This window comes from Rhinolophus sinicus, linkage group LG04 (genome assembly GCF_036562045.2).
Source record: "Rhinolophus sinicus isolate RSC01 linkage group LG04, ASM3656204v1, whole genome shotgun sequence".
Classification (NCBI taxonomy): Eukaryota; Metazoa; Chordata; class Mammalia; order Chiroptera; family Rhinolophidae; genus Rhinolophus; species Rhinolophus sinicus.
In genome coordinates, this window is record NC_133754.1 from 87,837,337 (window position 1) to 87,863,491 (window position 26,155).

General features: G+C 35.4%; 1 protein-coding gene across 7 annotated transcripts in view; it reads right to left on the bottom strand.

Moving 5' to 3' along the window:
• The window catches only part of FNDC3A (fibronectin type III domain containing 3A), a 158,031-nt gene that overhangs the window by 55,875 nt on the left and 76,001 nt on the right, over positions 1-26,155 (bottom strand). For 6 of the 7 annotated variants that reach the window (XM_074329942.1, XM_019748010.2, XM_074329941.1 and 3 more), the window contains one exon: positions 4,793-4,869. In XM_074329942.1, the coding sequence (XP_074186043.1) occupies positions 4,793-4,869 (77 nt within the window). Of the gene's footprint in view, positions 1-4,792; positions 4,870-9,079; positions 9,233-26,155 lie in introns of those variants that run through there. The other variant, XM_019748013.2, reaches the window with a different exon arrangement.

The following is a 26,155-nucleotide window of genomic DNA, read 5'->3' on the forward strand; positions in this document are numbered from 1 at the left end:
ACTGTAAGTTAGTATTACTTGCCAGAAATTAAGTTCCTTCTTTTTCTGTCACCTTTTGCTTTCTGTGTCATCAAAACATTTTGTTTGAGTTTTATAGTTTTTGTTTCCCCATTTGATACCTCAGTTAAGTTGGCACATATTTCTGCCTCTATGCTCTATGTCAATCTCTCACAAATTTCCCTTTCTTATTTGTTAAATTACAATAATAAAGCTCATGACGGATATACCTAAAATTGTTTTTAGTTAGAAAAAGGGCTAATGGGAAATATACTAAATGTTTACAGAAAGTATCTCTGGGTTACAATATTCAATGTAATTTTTTCTCTATCCTTTTATATATTTTCCAAGTTTTCTACATAATGATGATCAGAAAAATAGTTTAAAATATATAACTATATTTGTTCTTTATCGCTAAATATATTTTCCATTGCCTTGTTTGCAAAATTAATATTCCTTTATATTTAAGATTCTGGTGAACAATTTCATTTTGCTTTATGTATATCATTTTAATTAGCTTTAGGTCTCTTTATCATATCGAACAGTATCTTATGTATTTTATATAGTGTCATGGTGAAAACAAGAATTTCTTTTTAAAAATAATTATGTTTTTTATATAATGATCTTTTTTTTTAAAATATAAATTTTATTGGGGAATACTGGGGAACAGTGTTTCTCCAGGGCCCATCAGCTCCAAGTCGTTGCCCTTCAGTCTAGTTGTGGAGGGCGCAGCTCAGCTCCAAGTCCAGTAGCCATTTTCAATCTTTAGTTGCAGGGGGAACAGCCCACTATCCCATATAGGAATTGAACTGGCAAGCTTGTTGTTAAGAGCTTGAGCTCTAACCAACTGAGCTAAGGGGTCGCCCCAGTGATCCATTTTTCTGATCCAGCAATAAAGTTGTACGTATAGCTAAAAAATTAAGTCTCACTATTTCCATTACTGTTGAGTAGAATGCTAAAGTATCAGAGCAATAAAGTATAAAGATTATAAAATAAACAATATTGTAGAACCCTTGAATAAGAATGCAAAAGATGTATAACGCATTGGCAATTTTAATAGCAGGTTTGGGCTTTGCAAATTGCAAATGAGAAAAACAGAATTATTCCCAAAGTTACCCAATGTATGATATCTTGTCTAATGTTATTCTCAAAAACGAAGTTAAAATATATGTATGTTAATAATGAGTTCATATCTGAAGTGGTTCTAAACTTAATAGGGACATGCCATTAGTATAAGCATCACAAATTTGAAGGTTGATATATGCTATGTAAATCATGATTTCTTCATATGCTTCTTCTATAAGTACTTTCATTAAGTCTTGATCTTAATATTAAATTAAGATCTATCTATCTTTTGCCTCAATATGGTCTTAGGTATGCAGGTAGTATTATTATTTCCTCAGTGATAGAGCTAAACAGTCCCAACACTGGACGTTCATTTTTTTCAGTCCTTGCTTGCCTGACCAAACGTTTTAGGATACATAAATTTGCAGAATCCCATTAGTATGTACTAAATCATATGATAATATAGCAAAAATATTATATGATCCTCCTTGGGACACTGGCCTTCAATATCAGATATGCACAAGGCTAGGGATGAAGGTGATTAAACCTGTTGCCATGAGGGGAGATTAGCGCATAAAAATCTAAAAGGAGACTATAGATGACAGCTATTCATGGGTTTAGTGTATGTGCTTCTTGGTTCCTGCTGAGCCAAACACAATCTGTATTTTATTATAGTCATTTATGTGTCTTATTTAGTTCAACTCCCAGCTTCTGAATTTGATAATATAATTATGTTTGCTTATATGTCAAGTTTTGGACAATTATCAAGTGTTTAGTTGTGCTAGAATATGGGTCTTAATAAGTATTTTCTAACATCAGAAATTGTATATGTCAGGGAATAAGAGGTGTTTTGACAATGATGTCAAAATGCTAGAATCCATTCTTAACATGGTGGGTACTTAAATTATTTCAATAAGGATGAGATTACATTTTTGTCTTTGGATTATCCTGATTGAAAATGATACATTTCCTAGAGATAATCTTAAATTAAGATTGATAACAGTAGCCCAACTAACCTCACATAATCTGACCAGTAAGATTATTGTTAAAAGTTCATTCACTTATTTGACAAATATTTATGTAATACCTACTATATTCACCTCAGAACAAAAATAATTAAAAGGTAACTCCTATTTATAAGGAACTTAAACTCCCATAAGAGAAAAAATATATACATATACAATCATAATACTAGGTGGTACGAAATACATAACCAAGAAGTGGTACACATAACTTGATCTAGGTCTTCAAGGATACACAGAATTTCATAAGGCAGAAATAAGGGAATGAGTAACATCCCCCAGATTACAGCATTAACAAAATCATGGAGAAAGGAAAACATCAAGTGTCCACGTGAGTAGTCATGTTTGGTTGCAAAAATGGGTCTACGTGATTAGACATATCAATAGAAAGGTACAAAGGTGACTAGGACAGAACTGTGTAAGGCCTTATATGTCAAGAAATCCAAACTTCATTGAGTTAACAAGCCAACTAAAGGCTCTTTATGAGGACAGAAGTGAAGGTCAAAGTAATATAAGATTATTTTAGTGGTTCTTGGCCTAAAGATAATAGAACCTCAACTTGGATGATTATTTATTGATTTATAAGTATTCACCGAACCCCTACTATATGACAAGCACTGTACTCAGTATTGAGGAAATAAAGATGAGTAAGAGTCCTATATCATCTGTCATGTTACCTCTCCGACCTCATTGTTTACTATTTTTCTGCCTTGAGGACTCAGTCTAGCCACCGTGGCCTTCTTGCTGTTCCCAGGCATGTTCTCATCTTAGGTCATTTGAACTGGCTGTTTCTGTTCCCAGAATCCTCTTCCCCCAAATAAATGCATGGCCAACTCCCACCTGTCCTTCAAGACTTGGTTCAAATGTCACCTTTCCAATGATACCTAGTCTGAGCACCCTGTTTTAAAATGTAACCAATTCTATTTTTCTTTCCTTCCCCCCCATATCCATCACCACCTAATACATTATATAATTTATCCATTTATTATGCTTATTATTCGCTTCTCCCCACAAAAATGTAAACTACAAAAGGACAGAGGACTTTGTTGTATTCATGGATATATCCCAGGCACCTAGAAGAGTGCCTGGCATCAATGGGCACTCAATACATATTTGCTGAACACTGTTGATATCTTCTCATTTACTGAAAGAGGGATCTACACAGTGTGCCACAAGAACCTAAAAGGAGAGGCAGCTGGAAAGGTTCAAGGAAAGCTATTTCTAGGAGTTGATGATTGTGTAAAATGAGAAAAGTAGGAATTTGCCATAAAATTAAAAGGTACTGTTAGCTGAGTGAACAGCAGGATACCCTATAATTACACTGAAATAATTTGTCTTAATTATCTTTATGTCACTAGCACCCAATATAGAGCTTGGCACATGGTGCCATTCAATACATATTTGTTGAACTGAACTATGCCAGAGAAAAGGAAAAAAACAGGTATGGTCTTACATAAGTGAGAAAGTTCTGAGAAGAAGCAACCAGAGAAGTAGAAAGAATCAGGGCAGCATTATGTCAAGGAAATCTGGAGTAACTCATATGAATGGTGTCAAATGTTTAGAGATCAAAAAAGGATCAGGCTGGAAAAAAGCCCTTTGGGGTTGGTACACATCAGGGAGCAGATTTAGTCAGCTAACATAGACAGAATGCACAGCACAATAAATTAAGGAGTCAGTGTATTAAGAAAAGTGGAGATGGTGAACAGAGTATTTTTTCTGAAAAGTTACAAAGTACTTTCATATGTGATCTCATATATGTTATCATCTCACCTTATAGTGAGGACACTGAGACTCAAGGAAGCTGATTTGTCCAAGGCCATGTAGCCAGCAAGGGTTTGAAATAAGACATGGATCCAGCTTTTCTTACTCTAATTTTCAGACTACTTCCATTCTCCTCACCACCATTGTCTTCTTTTACAGCCTTTCATATAGTGGTGGGCTTCATAGAGTGCAGTGAATCCACCATAATATCCCACCAATATTCTGGCATAATTAGGGAGAAAGTAAGAGAGGGCCTGAATAATATTTCAAGTGTACATTCATTGCTAGGAAAAGAAATGATATTTCCAAACGGATTTGAGCAATGAGTACAGACTATACAGAATCTCAGTAGCAGAAGATATTGAGCACCTACAGAGCTTACAATTTAGTTCAGTTTGCCTGTGCATATTAAGTTAGCTATACTTGATTCTTTCAGTCAGAGCTTCCCAACTGGCGTGCACGAAAGGGTTACCGGTATGCGGTGACACTGATCCCCTTAGCCCTCAGGGTAGGTCTATAGGTCTCAATTCTCTTCTATTCACCATAATGTGCCATACAATTACTATGAATAAGGTTGGAAGCATTATCTTGGATTACTTCTAAGCAAATCATTAATTAAAAAAAATACTAGTGTAGGTACCTTTAACCCTTAACATATTATTTACATTATTCACATTTCAAGGAGATAAAACTCTCGAATTAATTATCTATTATAATTCAACACCCAAAAACAAAGCCAAACGATGAGTGCTGCCAATTTAATTTTTCCTTCTTTCCAAATATACTAAATGCACTAAAATACTTGAAACAGATTTACCAAAGATGTACTTTATTAGGTAAACTTTAGCACTTAAAATTGTAGTTTTTAAAATCAGAATTAAACTTAAATAGTAACATTACAATCACTATTACATAGGAATAAAAACAAACATAACATACAAACATACCTGTGGGGCATATCCAGGAGGCACGTAAATAGGAGGCACAGAACCATTTGGAGACATCATTGGAACCTGAGCAGGACCTGATGGGCCACAGAAATGATGTATTAATCCAGGATTACTTAGCAAGTTAAAGTTGAAAACAATTTGATTTACACTTTAATACTTCATCTGAACCAAACACTCAAACTAAAAGAGACCTGTATTACTATGAAAAGAGATTCAGACGACTCATCTGCTACAAAATAAAAAAGTTTGTCTCATAAAAGTGCACTGACTACTCTTTTACCTGTAGTTGTGTTTCTCAAACCTGCCTGGTAATTGTAATAGTCACCTGGGAGCTTTTTAAAACACAAAGATTTCCAGGCTCTCCTAAAGATTCTTAGTATGCTTATAGTAAATAGGGATCTTGAATCAGTATATTTACTTTACAAATATCCCAAGTGATTCTGATTATTGTGCAAGTTTAGAAACACTGACCTCCAGGAAAATAAAATTAAACTTTTGGGGCCAGCCTGGTGGCTCAGGCAGTTGGAGCTCTGTGCTCCTAATTCCCAAGGCTGCCGGTTCAATTCCCACATGGACCAGTGGGCTCTCAACCACAAAGTTGCTAGTTCAATTCCTCGAGTCCCGCAAGGGATGGTGGACTGCGGCCCCTGAAACTAGCAACGGCAACTGGACCTGGAGCTGAGCTGCGCCCTCCACAACTAAGATTGAAAGGACAACAATTTGACTTGGAAAAAGGAAGTACACACTGTTCCCCAATAAAGTCCTATTCCCTTTCCCCAATAAAATCTTTAAAAAACAAAACAAAACAAAAGGAGTAGGAAAAAAAATCAAGAAAAAGTAAAGAGGGAAAAGCAGTACGAGGAAGAATAGTTAGAAATTCGGAATTTGCTTTGTTAGGCTTAAAAGCCTTTAATGTAATATGTAAGTCATATCTGTGGGGGCTTGAGAACAAAGTTAGAGAAATGCCATACATATAGATTTGGTCAAAGAAAAATTTTTTGTTTCTTACACTGAAAAGTTCTTTAAAAAAAGAGAAAATCCAGCTTGTCTTATTCTACATTTTCTTTCATTTTTATGGTGTTATCCTTTCCAAACAACTTTCATAAATATCTCGTTTACCTTCTCTCAATCTTTCTGGGATAAAACAGGCACTTTTGGAAGATGTGTTTTATTCTTTCTGGGAACTAAAGTCTTAGTTGCTTTACATAACTTAAAAAAAAAAAGCATCTCACCTCAGATCCTTTTTCTACCTGTAACTTTAGACTGCACTGTCCCCTCAACCGCTAGTTTTAATAACTTGAAATGAAACCTCAAAGAGCCTTCCTCATTTAAAGAAATAAAGGTACCCAAGAGTCAGATGAAGAACGCAATGGGGAAGAAGTTCATTTTATGTGTAGAATTTCAACCTGCAGTACACAGAATGGATCTCAGTTACAAAAGAAATGATGGAGGAAAAGGGCAGAAATCACAGGCAGAAAAGAAACAATTTTCACTGGTAACATTATGCATACTTTAGAAAAACAATAAAGAGCACGGAGGTTATAGACAAATCCAGATTAAAGCCACTCTCCTCTTTCCAGCAAAGGAGAAGGGGTGGGGAGCAAACCACAAAGTGGTGGGGGTAGGGAAAGAGATGTCAGAGGTAGGCAAAGAAAGAGAGAATATAGGAAAAAGGGAAGTCCAGGAGGGGAAATACTAAACACTGGTAAGGAAAGAGGGGAGAGAAGAAAGGGCAAAGGAAGAGAGGTAACTGAAGAGGGAGGGTAAAGGAGAAGACAGGAAGAGAGTGAAGAGGGTTGGGAGGGAAGAAGAGAAAAAGAGGGAAAGGGAAAGGGGGGTGGAGGAATGGGAGAAGGAGAAGGGGTAGGGAAGGAAGAGAGCAGAAAAAAGCCTCAAGTGGTCAAGAGGAAATAAGGAGTGTATGTGTATGTGTATGTGGGTGGGGGGTTAGATTATCAAATTACGCTACGTACTATAGGATTATAAAAATAACTTCAACAAAACAGTCTTCCCATCCAAAACAAGTCCAACATATACATGAAGTTGTTCTGAATATTATCTAACAATAGCTAATTACGTACATAGCTAATACTACCTTACTGTGTGCCAGGTCCTTTATGTATTTTTTTCTCCTTATACTATTCTATTAGGGAATATTATTATTATTACTCCCATCTTCCTGATGTGGAAACTGAGGCAGAGAAGTTAAGCTTACCTAAAACCAGGCAGTTTCATTCCTAACAATGTATCTCTACTACACTCTACTACATATTTAGTAAACATTAAAATATTATGCATTATTGGCAACTGATATAATTTGAGACTTTAGAATGCTCTGGTGCTTCTAAGGAAAATTAAGGACTCATTATCTTTATTTATATCCTTGAAAAACAACAGAATAAAATCTTCTTAAATCTAAGACATTACCTATTAATTTACTAAATAACATTTGTGAGGTGCTTTATACCTCTAGCCAACAAAGGCTTCATCCAAAGCTCACCTTTTAACTTCTACATGCTGGACTCAACAGAAAATGAGAATAGTTTTACACTAATGCAGGTTTACTTCAATTAGCTAATTTACATAAAACTATAGTAAATTAGCTTTCAGAATCCAATAGTTGCCTTAGATGTTATTCATAATATGTCAAATTTAGCTGGGCATCAGAAAGAGAATTCCTTGAAAATCCTGTTTGTAATCTTAACAAAGGGATTTAACATTTCTTGAGCTTATAGATGCCAGGGACTGTGATTCCTTTCAGGTGTTGTCAAATTCAATCCCTATCAGCATAGGTTCTTTTGTTTTTGCTTTTTAGCAATCAGAGTAAAAGAGCTATTGCTAATCACACTTAAACTTGTAAAACGATGTAACTGCTTTGGTTTGTCCTTCTTTTACTACCAACACGAATATATAAATACTATGTAGTTATAATTCAGATCATATTATACTTTGAAAGCTGCCAAATAGTTTATAATTTACTAGTACAAAATTCTACTTCATCCTTTAATTATATTTAAGTGTGATAGTGAAAACAGAATCAAACAAACACGACCTAAAATAAACCAGCAATAAATACACTACTAGTTGCAGTCCAGGAATAATGATTAACTCATTTCCTCAAGAAGTAATCATTTCATTCTAGCAAGTAAATTTTCTATCCTGAGGCAGAAATGGTACATAGTTAAATCTTTTTCTTTTTTTAAGACAAATTCATGGATACCATATTTAATATCTAAAATAGTGGTGCGAAGTAATATTCAACACCAAACACATAAAACTCCCATAGCACAAACACAGTAAGTACAAGTATTGATGTGTGGAACTACAATATTTACAGCACCATTTTTGTTGCTATTCCTGTGTATAATAGCAAAACTCTAAAATCTTACATACTTAATGATGCAAATGTTTGATTATCTCCTTAGATCCAATAATACTTGTTAATTTAAGAAGTAGTAAAAGATTAAGGACAAATCCTAATTAAAAGCAGTGTGGGGGATTTTGTTCCACCCAAGAAGCTAAATCTGTTACAGACTGTACCATTAAATGCACATCTGCACAAGAGTAGCTATATCCTAGCTACTATACACCTAGTAGTATACACCTAGCAGCTTCTTAATAATCTACATGATTTGAGCAAAATCTTCCCCAAGTCATAGATCTATTGATTATTTGGAGATGAGGGGGCATATTCCCTATTCCAAAACCTTGCGGAAGAGGAAACAATTCTATTCACCAATGGTCTTAAGAAATTTGAGAAGCCCCTCACCTCAATTCCTTAAAAGTGCCATCAATGACTTAACAAAGATGATATTTCATCTAGTGTAAGTTAAATTCTTTTTCTTTATTAGCATACGTTCACATTTAAGTGTTTTTTTATTAAACGAAACTACAAATTTCTCTTAGTTGAAATTCTTAAAATGCAACGGGTCTGCTGACGTGCTACATAGTCTCTCTATAGGCAAGCTTTCACAATGGCTTCCAAATAATCTGACGCCAATTTTCAGATTTTAGTTGCAAAAAGAAAAACCTAGTAAAATAAAAACGCCGGAAAGGAATATTCTGTGGAATATAAAATCAGCCTAACTCTAGAGTTTCATCTTTTTATAATTACATGGCAATAATTTAAAATATTTTTATAGCGATAGATTTGGCATCTATTGAAAACACACACACACACACACACACACACACACACACACACACACGGCATGACTTTAGGTTAACACAATGGTTTCTGTGTTTTAAAATAAAAGCAGAATGTTCAAAAACAGCAAATCTTACCACTCATTTTGTTTTTACAGTAGCAGCAGAGAACAAGAAAATCCAACAAGGAAACAGCGTCGTACACGTTAACAGCTTTAATTGGAGAACGGTTCCTGTTTTTTTTTTTTTTGAAAAGCTGTGAGGAAAAGATCCTTTGACCGAGCCACGTGATATCTATCACGTGACCCGCAGTGAGCCGCGTAGAAGGAAGGGAGAAAAAAGCAGACGTTCCCGCTGGCAGCGTTTCGGATATAGTAAATGATTACATGATTCCTAGTGCCGCTGCCTTGAATTTGACCATCTTTCAGACTTACTTATCAACCAACTCAAATGGCTCTCATCAAAATACACGTACATAAATATATACTTGATGTAAATCGATTCTCTTTGTTTACACTTTCTTCCAATAATACCAAAGGCAAAATCTTCTAATTCAAATTTTATTATCCATCCTGCTGCTTTTCATTTAGAAAATTTAGGATACATATAACATTAGTTTGGAAGATTCGCTCCGAAATATCCTTGTGTAACTTGATCCACTCTCCACACTCAACCCTCTCAGGAAACGCCCACAAAGAACTAAGAATGTAAGCTTCATCAGTGTTCCTTAAACGTGGGGTTTATGTGTCAGGGGGGCATTTACCTCCCAAGCTAACAAAGGCTACCACTTTCACTGTCGGTTTTACTTTTTTTCTGATGTTGTGGGGTTTTTGTTGTTGTTGTTGTTTTTTTAGGATTTATTTAACCTGGACATTAATACAGATATTTGGTAGATAAAATTCTTACTCATATCCATGAAATCTAAAAAGACTTGGGTTCAGGCTCAGAGCACTCTACCCAAGCACATGTGGAGACCAGGAGTGATACCACAGATAACAAGACGGGTGGAGAAGAAGAAAAACTTTTGGAGGTCTTTTCATTACTCTATGGTGCTATGTAAGTTAAGGAAATTTATTAATAGCTAACACACATATACAAGTAATGATAATGATTGTGATTTGTAACAAGTTGCACAGTGGAAAATGGATTTTGGTATCAAAAGATGTAAGTTTTAATAACAGCTTCGATATTTATTAGCAAAACAATTTACTGCTCTTCTTTGAATCTCAGTTTCCTTCTGTAAAAAGGTTAAAATAATCAACCTCATAGAATTGTTGTGAGAATCAAATTAGATAAATTTAAAGTACCAAATATACTGGTTGGCATCACTCAATAAATGACAGTTAATATTATAAGTTAAAGTATGATCGCTATGTTTTCAAAATTAAAAATTACACAGTACACGGTATGTGCCAGGCACCATGTAGAGTGTTTTATATGTGCTGACTCAATTTTCTCTATAACTGAAGTAGGCATCATTTAGGTAAAGAAACTGAAGCAGAATAGTCAAGTAATTTGCCAAGAGCACATAATGAGGCAAAGCCACTATTATCTAATAATAAGGCTGTATTAAAAAAAAAAAAAAAGTAAACCACGTTCAAAAGGCTAGTCTCCCAAAAAAGTGTGAAAGAACTGGCAAGGGATAACTTGATTTCAATAAATATATGCTAGACACTCCAGAGGAGTTAAGACACTCAAAGACCATTCCCACACATGGGGAAGGGAAATTGTTAACTTCTGAGTTCCTACTACCAGGCAAGGCTGGCCTAGCTTGAAGAGCAAGACTTAAAGGCAACAGAATCACAACAGAATTGCTGATAAACGCTGGACTCAGCCTCTCCGTAATTCCAATCATACCTCTGATCTTCGGTCCCTAAACAAAAAGCAAACAAGCCCCCTGTAGCCCACTTCCTCACAGCTGTGTTTCCATTTCTTGAGACTTTCTTTAATTGATGATCTTCTCAATGCTTTCCATTGTGCTCACTAGAACATTTCCCCCTATTATAAATTCTCTTATGTCCGCAACCTTTTCACAGAACACCTCTTCATGTGCTTCCTTTAAATCAAACCTGGCTCTCCCCTAGGACAGTTTTCCTAGCAGCCCCTGAGAGCTAAGGCTCCCCATTCTCTCCTGAGGCAGTCTCCAGATACCCAAAGGCTGCTTCCCATTACCACTGTTGTTACCATTTCATGCTCAAGTTTCTTTTTCCTTGAAGTCATGCCATGTGAGTACGCCACCCTTCTCACTGCTGTCATTCTCAGTCTTCACTTATTAAGAACCTTGACACCATGTTCATAGTTGTTTTTTCTTCCTATCCAAATTTTGCCCATCAGCATGACTTTAATGTCCGAAAAACCTAGCCTCAAACTTTCTTGAAGTCTTCCAAGTTGTTTTTAGTTACTCATGTTCAAAGATATATCCTGAAACTTATCACGTAGAATCCCACTATCTCATCTCTGGAATCCTAAATTCTCATGTTTCAGTCTCTAGCCACCATACCTATCTTTCATCTCCAGTTCTCTTTCTTCTACAGAATTTTCTCCTGATCCAACACTGCCTTCATAGACTGATTTCCTTTCCCATCCATGTCTTCCTTTTACTTCCCCTCCTCTGAAAATGCCCAATTTTAATCAGATAATTCTCTTCCCTTAGACCTGAACTGTAGAAATCAAATAGTACTCAGACTGGCATGTTTATAAATTTCGTTATCTCGAACTTTAACTCGGCTGTCAGCATTGCTCAAGAACGTTTGCAGGAATTTATCCCTGATTTCTGGAGTGGTTATCAGGGATCCTCACTACTCTGTAAGGACCTCCCCAACCTGACCTCAACCACAGGTCTCAGCATGAAATTGAACTCTTTCAATGTTTTTTCAGAAGAATCATTGTCCCTTCACTAGGTCAAAGCCATTTCTCCACTTCTCTTGATCTGATCTCTACTTCCTCCTCCATTGGGTCTTTACTTTATTGGTCGTTTTTGTCCTGTTCAGTATTTTCAACTGTCTTCAGTACCCTTCTAACAAGACCTAGCTCTATACCCTTACTATCATTAACTCACAGTTGCCACAAAATTCTAATGCCCAAGATGAGTGACATCATCCATACTTTCAAGGATCTTTCAGTTATAATAAGGAAATATGAGATAGATGTATTTTATGTTTCCTAAACGACTTTGTTAATTCAAGAACGTGCACCAAACAATTTTCTATAGAAACAAAGTGAGAGGATGCATTGAGAACATTACAATTACAGGAATGCACTATGCAATGAGGAGTATATTTTTCATTTTCCCTTTCTTACCTGATTATATGACAATTTTAGCAAACTTAAAATGCACCTGATTTTTATTTTCACAACACTGCATCAAATATTTTGCAGGAGGCTCTCTTAAATTAATAGCATGACATGTTATAACAATTGTCTGGACTTCTTGATGACATTTTAACACATTAACTATTAGCATTCCTAAACTACTGATTTCTAGGTAGGCTTGTCAACACAAGCACTAGCACTATACTTGGGTGACACTGTTTATAAGTACTTACTGGGTACCAGGCATTGGTCTAAGTGCTTCACAGATAATTAACTCATTTAATCTGCATAATATCCCTATGAAGTAGAATAACAATTATTTCCATCTTACAGGTGAGGAAACTAAGACAGAAAGAGATTAAGTAACTTGCAAAGTCTCACTGCTAGTAAGCTGTCAATAGAATTTGGCTGTCTAGCTCCAAAATCATTCTCTTTACCATTACATTATGCTGCCTCTGTTGTTCAGGATATATTACAAATTATAAAATGAATGAAACAAATGCAGCACAATACCAAAATTCACTTGAAGAGAAACCACGAATAGAAAAGCACTGAACATTTGGATGTAAGACCTTACATAATACACCCCAAATATCTGTTAGTTACCTATAATGATAACAAAGCGAAATGTATCTATATCTGACTGAAACTGCTGCGATGAAAGATTCTACAAATTTCTTAAGTGAGGGATATTATATGGAAAACAATCAGTGAATGACTTAATAGCCAAACCTGTTCTAAAACATAATTTAAGGAGATTTAAGAGATACACACACCACCAAAAACAAAAGCTAATCCTCCCTCCCAACCCAAACAAAATAGGGGACAAACTGAAGAAAAGGGAAAACTAATATAGGGAAAATTAAGATAGAAAATATATATATAAATAAGGAGTGAGGCGGGCCTTATGGCCTTTCTAGAGTTGGGCCATAAAACCTCTCTGGTTTGTATGAGATGAAATTAAAATGAAGTCACCAAGGACCACACTGTCAAGCTAGTCCTGCAGATCACGAGCTGTGTCGCAAACTGCCGGAAAGCTCAGCCCCACTGACTTGGCTGAAAAAAACTAAAGCTGAAAAACTAAACCCAGCGCTGACTTCTGCTATACAGTATATAATATCCAGTCAAGCACCAATAAATGTCTAACATTAAGCAATGTACCCTCAAAAATAACTAGTTGCAAAATGAACAGCTAAGATAGCAAGACAGTTGAATCAGTTGATTTGCAGAAAGGGATTTATTAACTATGAGGCAAATTAAAAGTTGGAAAAGTTGATATTGACTTTATGAAGTTCTTTTTAGCAATAAATAAGCAAGATCAGTTGTTTATTAAGGCTGCTCTTAGATGGTAACAGTGAGTTATTTCCGTGTCAGAAAATTTAAGAGCCAGACTCGTTCAGCTCAGCAAAAAGTAGTTTCAAATCATTAAGATATAAATTTGTTAACAGTGGGGATGTGAAATACGTCCCTCTTCTACTTCTCTGCAAATATATATCTAATTCAAAAGACTGACTCTGACCATGATGGTGAACCTGATTTTGTGGCAGTATTAAGGTACAGGTTCCGAAGAAGAACCCACATTACATGCACTAAATTCATGAAGCGTAGATCACAACTGATGCCATGTCCATGGAAGAAAAGTCAAATGAAATGTGCAAATAATCACTACTCCACCAGAAGTAGTCTATTCCTGAGGAGTGACTGACAATGACATATGCAAATCATCTCAGGAAGATAGGGGCTCAAAAGATTAGAACCTGTAACTTTGTTCCTCGGCACGAAACTTGTTTCTATTAAGTCTCTCTTATTGGCTTGCCCATGTTTTTCCCCTTTCACTTTTCAGGCGCTTAGTAACCATATAGATCTGAAAATACAGTAGCATCTTCTTCCTCTGTCAATTTAACAAAAGTTTTATTTTATATGGTGCATGCCAACAGGAAGCAAATGTGAGGATCATCCTAAAACCAGATATATTTTGGATTGCCTTGGGAGAGAGGGTGGCTGGATGAGGTTAGAAGGCTAGACATTAGCCAGAAAAAGGTCCATACAGACAGATACCGATATTCTAATGTAGAATTTCCCAAGTTTATGTGCCAGTAAAATTTCAAAACAAATCCTGGTGACTCATTAAGGTAACCAGCTTTTTTATTAGGCCAAGTAATGACACTGAAAGGAAAGAAGGGAGAATTAAGGACAGATAGAAGGAAGTCTATCCTGTATTATCACATCATTTCATAAAGAAAGGTTTTTCTTTGTTTTGCAATTTAGAAACTTTGTTTCCTTGAAAAACAAAGACTAAAAGAAATAATTCATGTCAAAGGTCACAGGTTAGAAAATCAATTTTTCTTCTGAGGCTCATTTTAGCAAACCCTCTGAGAATCTCCAAATCTTCTTCTGGCTGAAAGGCCACATCCTGAGAAGGGGCCTTCCCCACCCCCTGCTCTAACACTGGTTCCCCACAGGGCAGGGCTGCGTCCCCAGGAACAGCAGCCACATCACCCTGTTTTCCACCAACTAACTTGGCTCAGCTCTTCCACACAGACAGAACGTTTCCCAGCAGCAGAGAACTCAGAGTACCATGCTTTCCAGTGTTTTCCAGACTCAGTGTCCTCAGAGGGCCAAAGCTGTATACCTCAAGGCTTTTAGGAAAGGTTTCTGTCAGCACGCCCAAGTGCCCTTCATGGGACTCACAGCTCTGGATGCCACAAGCGCTGCTTCACATACCCTTCACTCGGGGTAACTTCCCAATTAAATGGCATTACAGACACATTAGGTCAATGAAGAACTGAGAAGGGCCCCCAAGTCAAAGAAATGATATTTTAATCTGAAAACAGTAGGAGGGGGTTAACTTTAGGATCAAAAAATGTCTTTAAAATGAATAAATTTAGCTTAATGAAAAACCACTGCATCATCCTTGTTTTTCCAATTTTCTAGATTGGTGAAATTTCCCCAAATCTATGGACAAGGATTTGGGAGTAACTTTTAGTCGTAAGAGAGAGAAAGATTTGTCCACAAGGCTGGCTAAGATCTGATGATGAAAGAGGGAGAACACAGAACAGAGGTAGGTAGTAACCACATTATCATCATCCAATCAAGGACACTTCTGAAAGTGAGAGAGGGAGCTAAAAAAAAATCATTAAAATTTACATAATTTGGAGTAATTCTTTATTGACTGACAAATGCTTTTATTATATTAAGGGACATGAAAAGGAGTTCAACTAAAATATTTTAAAAATAAAATGTTTTATTACAAAACACATGACAGTACATTAAAGAGCATTTTATTAACTTTCACAGATTTTTATTAAAACATAGCTAACACAACATTATATTAGTTTCAGGGGCACACCATAGTTATTCAGCATTTATATACCTAAAGAAGTGATCACCGTGATAAGTCCAGCAACCATCTGACACTGTACCATGCTGTCACAATGTTATTGACTATATTCCCTATGCTGTACATTACATCCCCATGACTTACTTGTTTTATACCTGGAAATCTGAACCTTATTCCCGTCACCTTTTCCCCCAACTTTTAAAATTTTTCAGTTACAGTTGACCAAACATCTTTATACTGAATATCTGAATATTAAATAGTATAAGCAGAGAAATTTTTTAGTACATATCCAGGCATTTTCACTAGCTATATCTGTCTAGAATTCCAAATCACTGGTATTTAACTGAAAATTTTCTTTTTTCATTACAGTCTGTCTGCTTTTTAATTTTTTCATGAAACTGCCTGCAACTATTGCATTTTACGGTTAATAAATTTGAAGCTGTTGATACCTTCAATTGACTCTTTTCTATAATATTTTAAGACTATAATACTTACATTAAGAAAATACTGATTCTGAGGTGCTGTCTGGTAACCTAGGAACAAATTCTGCTAAGTGGAGGATATTCTCAGTTCTATTTTTTTTTAATCTTATTGAAATGTGTATATATTTCAGTCCAAATATTTTCACTGGTACTATTAATACCTTTAAATATTTTTACAAACAAAACTCAGTGAATTCTATTTATGATTCTTTTGAATATTTTACCAAATTTAATTTTTCTAGCTCATTGTTGCTGAAAGCACTGCCAATAAAAAAAGTTATAGATTTATATAATAAATAAAATCATGAAGACTATTTTTTATATATTCGGTGGCAGGAATATTTAGATTTTATTTACTGCATATATTTCACATTCATCTAACGTATAAGCTTCTGACTGATCCCTCCAACTGGTGGCCTGATGACACCAAGTGGCCAGCAGGGGCAGCAACGTCACATACTTCCACCGCCACCAGCACCACGGGGAGACTGGAAGGAGTTAGCAGTCCCCAGCTTTCTACATCCAATAGTTGTTTTACAACTAAGTCCCTTAACTGCTCTCCTTGACTTGCTTCTGGCAAGAATCAGTACAAAGAGAAATGGTTTATTCTGGTTGCCTGTAAGTTTTAATCACAGGTTAAAGTGAAAACAAGAGATGATGGATTAACTGCTTACTTAGAAGAGATCATGGCAGAAACTGGAAATACAACATTGATGGTCAACCATATAAATCATAGCTTATTTTAATGCAACTACTAATTATACTCTATTAAAAAAATGAAAAGTCTGGGACAAATGTTAAACTGGTTAGATACCAAGATGAAAGGCGTGAACTAAGACTGTCCTAGACAAACTGGGACATAAGGTCACCCTATTAGTAGGAAATGCTTATTTGTTAAGGCTACAAAACACCTGGCAACATTTATTCACGAGGCAGGCAACTAACACAGGCCTTGAGTCTAGGAATTTAACAAGTTGGTGATCATAATTTGAGAACAGAATGAGGCAGGAAGTTACAGAAGAAAGAAAAGATCAAGGTCATTATTCACTGCTTAGATGATCAGGGCCTCAGTGTGAGTCAGAACTAGGGGCAATTTCATTTATCTGTGTACAGGTAATTGAAAATTTCTATAATTAGTTTTGCTAAGGATTTAGATGTATCATCGATAAGTACATGAAGAAAGTTCAAAGAATGACTATCATATTATGGTTAGAATCCACCTTTAGCACAAAACTGAACTGGATATACAGGTAGATAAAAAACTTGAAGTAGGAGATGTGTTTACCAAGCACCTGTTTCTAAAGAAGTTGTTTTTAGTATTTTTGTTTAAAAAGCGCATGGATACATCAGGTTGTGGACACTGCTATTTTTAGTATCAGTCTAATGTGAACATGATGAATCATTCTTTGTTATTCTAGCAAGCAACAGTGCTTGGGATTTACAACAGCACATTAAGTTAACTATGTCTCAACGGGACAGCCACCCATACGCTGACATCACACAGGCAGTGATATGGATCAATGACGCAAATCCTGTCAGAATCAAACATTAAGGCCACCAGGGTTGAAAAAAAAAATGAGCCAAAGTAACAGGGCAGACCAGTCATCCAACATGTACAGACTGCATTGAATCATTACTACTTATGTTGAAAAGGGTTATGCTAGGTTCTTTTTGCATAATAGCTAAGCTTTTTAAATTTTAATTATAGATTTCCCACATAACAGACTATATTTACCCTTAAGTTTCCTCATGGTTTCAGTAGTTTAAAGTCTGGACCTTTTAAAACATGTCTTAAAGTTCCACCAGCCACATGAGTTATCTGGAAAATGGCCCTGTAGTCAGGTTCTTTAGACAAATCTTTGGCAAAATATGCCACCATTAATTAAGCATTTAATTATAAAACAAGCTGTGCTTGACAAATAACATTTGTCATGGTGGCTTCACAACTCAGTGCTACCTCAGAGTCTTCTTCCCACTGTCACCTTTTTCTTTGGGCTTTTATTATTTTCTTTTATTGATATCAAAATAGTAATTTTTTTATGGTTACAGATGGATCGGAGAAGATGGCTTATTATGAGTAATAACCATATTATGAAACCACATGTAAGGTTTCAAAATATCTTCTCCCTGAATTAAACATACCCACCTGGAATTAGAGAGTCCCTCTTCTGTAACAGGAACAGAACCTATCTGTGGAGGCTTGCCACAGAATGTTCACATCCTGCTGTAATTTCTTCTACAAAGCAGCTGGGTCTCTAGGCTAAAGCATTACCCTTCCTTCTACTCTATGTTCTCCTCAAAGATTCACTTCCCAGGAGAACTCGACAGCTAGATGGAGATGAGAGCTGGAGGTGTTTAGTAACTTTTTGTTGTATCACCATTAACCTTACATAATCAGACTAACTTGAAAACATGCCAAGGACCCTTTGCCATGCTCTCAGGCACTTGCTTTCATGTTGTTTCCTCAACTAGTGTTTCTTAAGGGAAATTGTAAAAAGAAAAGAAAAGAAAAAAGGAAAGCAAGGGCTCCCCGACTCCATCCTAAGGTTCATTTGTTTTTTAAAGTGTTAATCATCTGAAAGAAATATCTGGAAAACATGAAAATTACTGAGACAATTGTCTTCCTATTTCTTTGTGAGGGGTACTCTTTAAATCTGGATTTTCCGTGGTAAAATCCAAATGCTATTTCACAGTTGAAAACATTTCTATACTTATTCACTATACGTCAACTTTCATAAGGAGAAAACTGGACTGTAAGTTCTTATTTTTCTCTCCATGATTTGTATATTCTGATCATCTGCGGCCGGTCCCTCTTTCACCCTACTCATTTCAACCTTCCCAGGGTAAGTCACGGTCTTAAACGTTGCTGGCACGCCAAAGACTACAAAGAGTTAGGGAAAAAACCTCTACAAAGCCAAAGACAGGGATAGAGACCTCATTCTTTTCAGGTTCAAACATTACCAGACTGGGAAGCAGAGTTTTTGAATTTATGTAGATAATTTATAATAAGATAAAGCAGAGAAAGGTAGGAGACAGGGCTTTTCCCAGGTTCCTTGCTTGTTACTATGAAACATTTTGGAGATTTTTAGATTGGGGCCTTCCTTTTCAACCTTGGGCCCCAGCTATACAGTTTCCCTCTGCAAAGCAACCATTCTTTGTATCTTTTAAAACCTTTCAGATATATTCTATGCATATAAAAGCAATTATGTGTATATTTAAACAATACAAACAATAACAGAACACTGTACATACTGTTCTATACCTTAATAATAAAGCTTAGCAATCTTTCCATATTGGTACCCAGAGCTGCTTCAAACTCTTAATGGCTACAAAGCATTCCAGTGTAACAATGTACCTTAATTTATTTAATTATCCCCTTACTGATATTCAAGTTATTTTCAACCTTTTGCTATTATAAACAATGCTGCAAAGAATATCTGTGTACAAACATCATTTTATAGCTGTGTTAGTATATCTGTATGATAAATTACTAGAAGTGGAATTGCTGTATCGAAGAGAATTTACATTTTTAATATTACCAAATCTCAGAATTTGTACTGATATATTCTCATCAATATACCTTCACCAGTAGTTCACACTTTTTGATATTTGCCAATCTGAAAGGTTAAAATAGTATGTCAGTGTAGTTCAGTTTGCATTTACTTATGAGTAAGATTGAATACCTGTATTAAACATTCATTGATTTTTCCTTTACTGTGATCTGTGTGTTCCTAGTCCTTGCTTATTTTTCTGCTGGATTTGCAAGGACTCTTTATATAGGTAAGATGTATAAAGCGCTTTGTGATAAGCTGCAAATATTCCTCTTTATCTTTTTACCTTTCTTTATGTTGTTGCCCTCCTCTCCCAAGGGGGAAACACACACACACACTTGGTGCGTTGGAATGGCACTGTGCATTAGTATCGAAATGTTTGAGGGTGGCCTGTTAGCTCAGTTGGTTAGAGCATGGTGCTAATAACACCAAGGTGGCCAGTTCAATCCCCACATGGGCCACTGGGGGCTGTGCCCTCCTTAAAAAAAATAAAAAATAATAATAATAATAATAATAAACATTGGAAGCTGACAGCTGAAACTCAGTTTCTCAAGGACAGTGTTTCTGAAAATGTATTTTATAAAATCTGGTTTCATAAGGTGCTTCTAAAAAAGAATTCCATGTTCAAAATAATTTAGAACATACTACAAACGACAAGCACGTCTGGAAACCTCATTATGAACATTAGCACGTTACAGGCACTGGTAAGGTCTACAGCAAATCAGCTTCTTTTGTTTTCTTAACACTTCAAACTTACTGGTTTTTTGTTTTTCATAGTACCTATTAACAGTCCTACAGTACCTGTTATACTGCTCTAGCCTTCAAGGAAATACATTAAAAAAAGACCGTACATTTCTTTGTATGTTATCTTATTCACTCTTCTCCTTTTACCCATCTCTTAAACGTTACATGTTTCTCATGCCTCCAACTTCAATCTTCTTTTTCTTACTTTGCATACTTTTCTTGAAGAACACATTCAAACTCACAGCTTCAAATTACATACTGACAGGTTCACTATTTCCGTTCTGTGATGGTTAATTTTGTGTCAACTTGACTGGGCTAAGAGATGCCTAAATAGCTGGTACAACATTCTTTCTGGGTGTGTCTATGACAGTAACATGTTTCTCCGAAAATGAAACCTAGCCGGACCATCATTCTATTGCTTCTTTTCGAGCAAAAATTAATATAAGACCTGGTCATATTTTACTATAAGACCGGGTCTTATATTAATGTTTGCTCCAAAAGACGCATTAGAGCTGATGGTCCGGCTAGGTCATATTTTTGGGGAAACACGGTACTCCTAGAAGAGACAGCATTTGAATTGGTGAGCTGAGTAAGGCAGATGGGCCTCCCCAGTGGGGGTGGGTACCATCCAATTCCACAATGAAGGCCAGAACAGAACAAAAAGGCAGAGCCAAGACATCTATCTTCTCCTGCCCTTGGACATTAGCATTCCTGGTTCTCAGCCTTTCAGACTCAAATCCAAATTTGGTCAGCCCACCGAATTTGGATTTGGACTGAATTACACCAGCTTTCCTGGCTTTCCAGAGAGTTAATTGCCATAAAAAATCTTCTCTCATCTAGCTGTATTTACTCTATTGGTTCTATTTCTCTGAAGAACACTCTAATATACATTCCAAGCCTTTCTTATGATCAAGAGGTAGAAAACCAAAAGGTTTATTTTGAACCTAATAAATTCATCATTTCCATCCTTCTACCCAAACCAATTCTTTTTTTCTTCTATATTTTTAACATAATAAAAGGCTCTGTCGCTTATCTTTCGCCCTCAGGTCACAATCTTATTACTATTGTTTTAGTTATTTCCCTGCTTAAAATCCTTTGCTGGCTCACCATTCCTTTCAGGATAAAATTGGAAATCTTTAGCAATGACATAGAAAGGTATTAGTAACATAGACTACGTTTCCATTTTTAGTCTATTTTCAGATATTCCTTTATGTACTCTGTTCTCCAATCTCTCTCCATGATCATACCTTTTCAGTCTCCTCTAATTTCTGGGTGCTATCCTTTTGTACATACTATTCCTTCTGCCTCTAAGACATTTTTCTACATTTTTTTCTTCTTGGCTAATTTCTATTTCTTTAAGCATCACCTTTTTCTGGAAGTATTCAAAGACTATCCCAAACTGAGTTAGGCATTCTTCCTCTGGGCATACCTAATTCCTTCACAGCACTTATTACTATTTTCACTGTGGATTACTTGCTTGTTCCCCCTACTAGGCTGTGAGGCAGTATGTTTCAAATGGCTGTCAAGAATAAGTTGTCCTTCAGGACAGGGAGAAATTTAGGGTAAACTCTCTCGCCAGGAAAAGAGCATACATTTAATTGTGTTTTCTGTGTTCTGGCAAGTGCCTGGGTACGGGAGACTGAGTACAAAAGGGTGAAGAATTTCAACATATTAAGACTGAAAATAATGCTAAAATACTGAAATATGATCATCTTTTACTATAATGATTAGGGGATTTTCCAAAAATGTTGAAGGATTATATGAAGCAGAACAGGATGTCAAAGACAGAGAACTTTGTTGATCCATAAAGAATTGGAAAAGGATTTGATTAAAATTTACTCTCTAAAAGTGAAATTAACATCTTCAAATAATGTTATTTCACAGGTTTTGATATTAGAGACCTAAAATTATGACTCTGGCAGAAAACTACTTAACCTCTGGGGTCTTAGATAAATTAATACATTCCTGCAAGGAAATCTTTCACCACCACCATTATTATGTTATTGCTTGATTCTTATGATTAATAGCGGTATGTTTAGATGTGCTTTAATATAATACCATAACCACTGTAGAGGGCACAAGTCATACTTTGTAAAAGGGTCTTTCTGAGATATGAAATTATGCCTACTGTTGATTGCTATGAGTAGAAAATGAGAATAATGAGGATGAATCCTAGATAAGTTGGAGAAAGAATGATTTTCCATCTCTATATATCTAGGTATGTACTAAAAATTACATTCAACATGTTGTCACAAGGAAAGGAACCAGGAAAGATTTTCTTTCTGTTTTCTGGGACAGTCTCTGCAGATGGTATAAGGGTATGTAAATCAGATTCCGTAAATTCTTAGTGGTCTCTTTATATAAATGTTCCCTGTATATCCTTGCCTTATTCAAGCTATGCTTCGGTGGAAAAAAATAGAAAGGTTTATACTTAGGTTAGAATGCTTGATTAGCACTTCTCTTAGTCCAAAATTGTAATTGCAGTAACTACAAGGCTAAATTAAGGTAGATTTCTGTATTTGTAATTCAGTTGCCCTTCTCACCATATCCTTCTACTGAAGTCAACTTTAGAGTTTGGTTTTTATTTTTAATACGAAAAGTGATCTTTCTAGACACTCTTACACAGGGTTAGGAAAACGTATCCAAATCACAAAGCAGGTTTGCAGAAAATACTGGTCTCTTTTCCTAGCATTCCTTTACAGAATGGTTTGGTTAAATACAGAGGATCCAAATACTACTTCTTCCATAAATACACCCTGGCTTATACTGGTACCTTTTTTGGGATTGACAAAATCCTCAATATCTAAACTTTTTTTGCCTTGGGTTTCTTATCTGTCCTTCTTACAGTCAGAATTGTTTTAAGCCAGTTCTATAGCATGATATCAATATTACACATCTTTTTTTCCACTCCCTTGATTGTCAAAAATTGTCAGACTATTATTATACACAGACAAGCTTGCTGTGTCCCATTTTTTAGTTTTTACTAGTTAAAAAATCCACTTATCTGAGCTCAGGGTATCAACTTTAATGAAAATCTATGAATGGTAAAATAAAATTGGACTAAACTTAAAAGGAATTAAAACATCATTTATATGATTACTTAATCAATTAATACTTGTCAAAATTATTAAATTATACAGAAAGTATAAAGAAGAAAAAATCCCCTGTAATCCTACCACACAAGATAGGCACTTGAAGGAAATGGGTCAGAATTATTTTTTGATGCATATATATTCAGTAAAAGTAATTTTTCCTGATTACAAAACAGGCTAATTTTGTTGATATCCTTAATAATGCATAATAAAATCAATGGTTGTAGAGACTCAAGTTCTGATCAAATCAAACCACTAATTAATAAAACTTTTTAATCTTCCATTTTGGGAAGGTAAAAAGTAAAGAATAGGACTCATCTTTTGTGTGTCCTCTAGAAGTATGTCCTAACCCCTGGACTAGTCTGAATGCTCCTGCAGTGAGCTTCCATAATCCCCTTCCTATTCTTTTCAATCATAGCACTTCTCTCACTTTATTGAATCCTTTTACTGTCTTCTCTAGGAGACTGTAAACTTTGCGTGGGGCAGGGACAGGGTCTATCTTACTCATCACTAACTCTTCAGTTTTGGAATAGTGACTGTACCTATTAAGTTCATAATCATTTATTAAATAAAAGACTAAGTTTAAAAAGAAACCTCCAGGCCATATTCTAATCTAGACTCAGTAATTTATTCAACTCAATCTTCTAAACAATCTACACTACACTACCATACAATCAGTATGAATGCTGACAATAATTTTGGGCACTGGTATAGTCTGAATTATTTTCAGTATATTCTGTTTACTAAGGTTACATTTAAGTGTTTATTTTGTAAACATTTTCAGTAAAGTGAATTGGAAGGTTTCTTGGTTTTCAGTGTTATAAGAACACCCTGCGCTAGTTACACACTTCTATGCCTAGAGATATTAACTCTAATAATATCATCTTCAGCAAAAATAACTTGAAGCTTACTGATGAAGATTTCTTCCCCCAAAATGAGAAAGTGGAATCAAATGATATTAAGCCCCACTCACCCACCTTATAGGTAATAAAAATTAAGAACTTTTTCAAGTATAAATGAGGAAGGAAACTTTTCAAATTATATTTAGTGTTTTTAATATAAAATATAGGATTGTTTACTCCTTAAAATTCTTTTAGTGGACTATCTCTTCAAAGAACAGAATTAGTAAATGAAATAAAACAAGTTCTTTCTTTTCTGTGAGAAAAAATTACATTTTGCAGTTATAAGCAAAAGAGATTTTGTTTGCCCAGCATTATGTAGTCCGATGTGTATAAAGCCAAGTGGCACTTTTGGTAGGGTTGCTCTTGGGATTGGAGATGAATTATGAGTAAAGTTCATAGCTCACAGTAATTTGCTTTTAGGTATTTAGAAATCAGATACTCTAGTTTCTAGCATACAATTCTGAATAGCTTGCAGTAAGTATAGAAAAACGTATCAGGAAGAAAGTATGTGGTTGGGAGGAACTAGCCATTGTTGAGCTATGAGTAGAGTACCATATTATGTATTTATGTTTGAGAATCCGCTGCAAAGCAATGGTTAAAATGGTAGACTCTGCAGCCAGACTGCCCAAGTTCAGGTCCCAGCTCAGCCACTCAGTAACTGGTAACTGGGCAAGTTACTAAGCTATGTCTCAGTTTCCTTGTCCATAAAACAAAGATAGCAATAGCTATCTCACAGGGTTGCTGGGAGGATTAAATAGGTTAATTACATGTAGAATGTTTACAACAGTGACTGGTACAATAATTGTTCAATAACCATTAGCTAGTATCATATATGCTAATTAAATTACAAAGTCACTTTCTCCTTTTCCATTACTTGAGGAAACTGTAAGGCATTGTTCTTACAATTAGAAATGAGTAAGGGCTAAAATGAAGATTATTCTGTTTTTATTCCTAAAATAAGTCAATAAACATTTATTTGGTTTCTATACATGTAAGGGGCAGCTCTAGGTGCTATGGGGAGGGGGGAGATATAGCACATAAGGAGAATACCGTGTTTTCCCGAAAATAAGACCTAGCCAGATCATCAGCTCTAATGCATCTTTTGGAGCAAAAATTAATATAAGACCCGGTCTTATTTTACTAATATAAGACCAGGTTTTATATAATATAATATCCAAATTCGTTTTTCTTTCTTGCCTTTAAAATTATAGAATTTTCCATGTCAATCTATTTTCTTAACCACCTCATTTCCTAGCTCTTATCTACCTTTAATATGTGGCTTATTTCCTAAAAGGGAAAACTGGACACTTGAAAGGGAGAGAGAACTGCACCCAAAATAAACATTTTATATCATATTTTTGCCTGTTTAATAAAATACCATTTTGTGAGACCAGTTCAGAGAGGGCACAGATCACGACAGGTCCATTTTATTATAGTCACTAACCAATATAAAAAGTGCCAAATGCAACGGGTTTATAAACATTTATTGAAAAGTTAATACAAACTATTTCACACACTTATATTTTTGAGTCTTAATTTCCTTTTGCCATCACTCAGTACATTTTTTTAAATTGAGATTTTTATCCCGTTTTTTATAGAACTCACTAAACTGCTTTAGATTTCCTATGTGCAAAAGAATAACTGTAACAGTGACATTTTATTCACTAGGAACATAAAGAATAGATGACAACTTAATTTCCCTATATTTTCCTTTTTAGCTTAAGTGTTACAATTTTCTCTTAACTAAATCACAAATAACATGGTTTCTCTGGAAAGTTGCAGGGTAAAAAA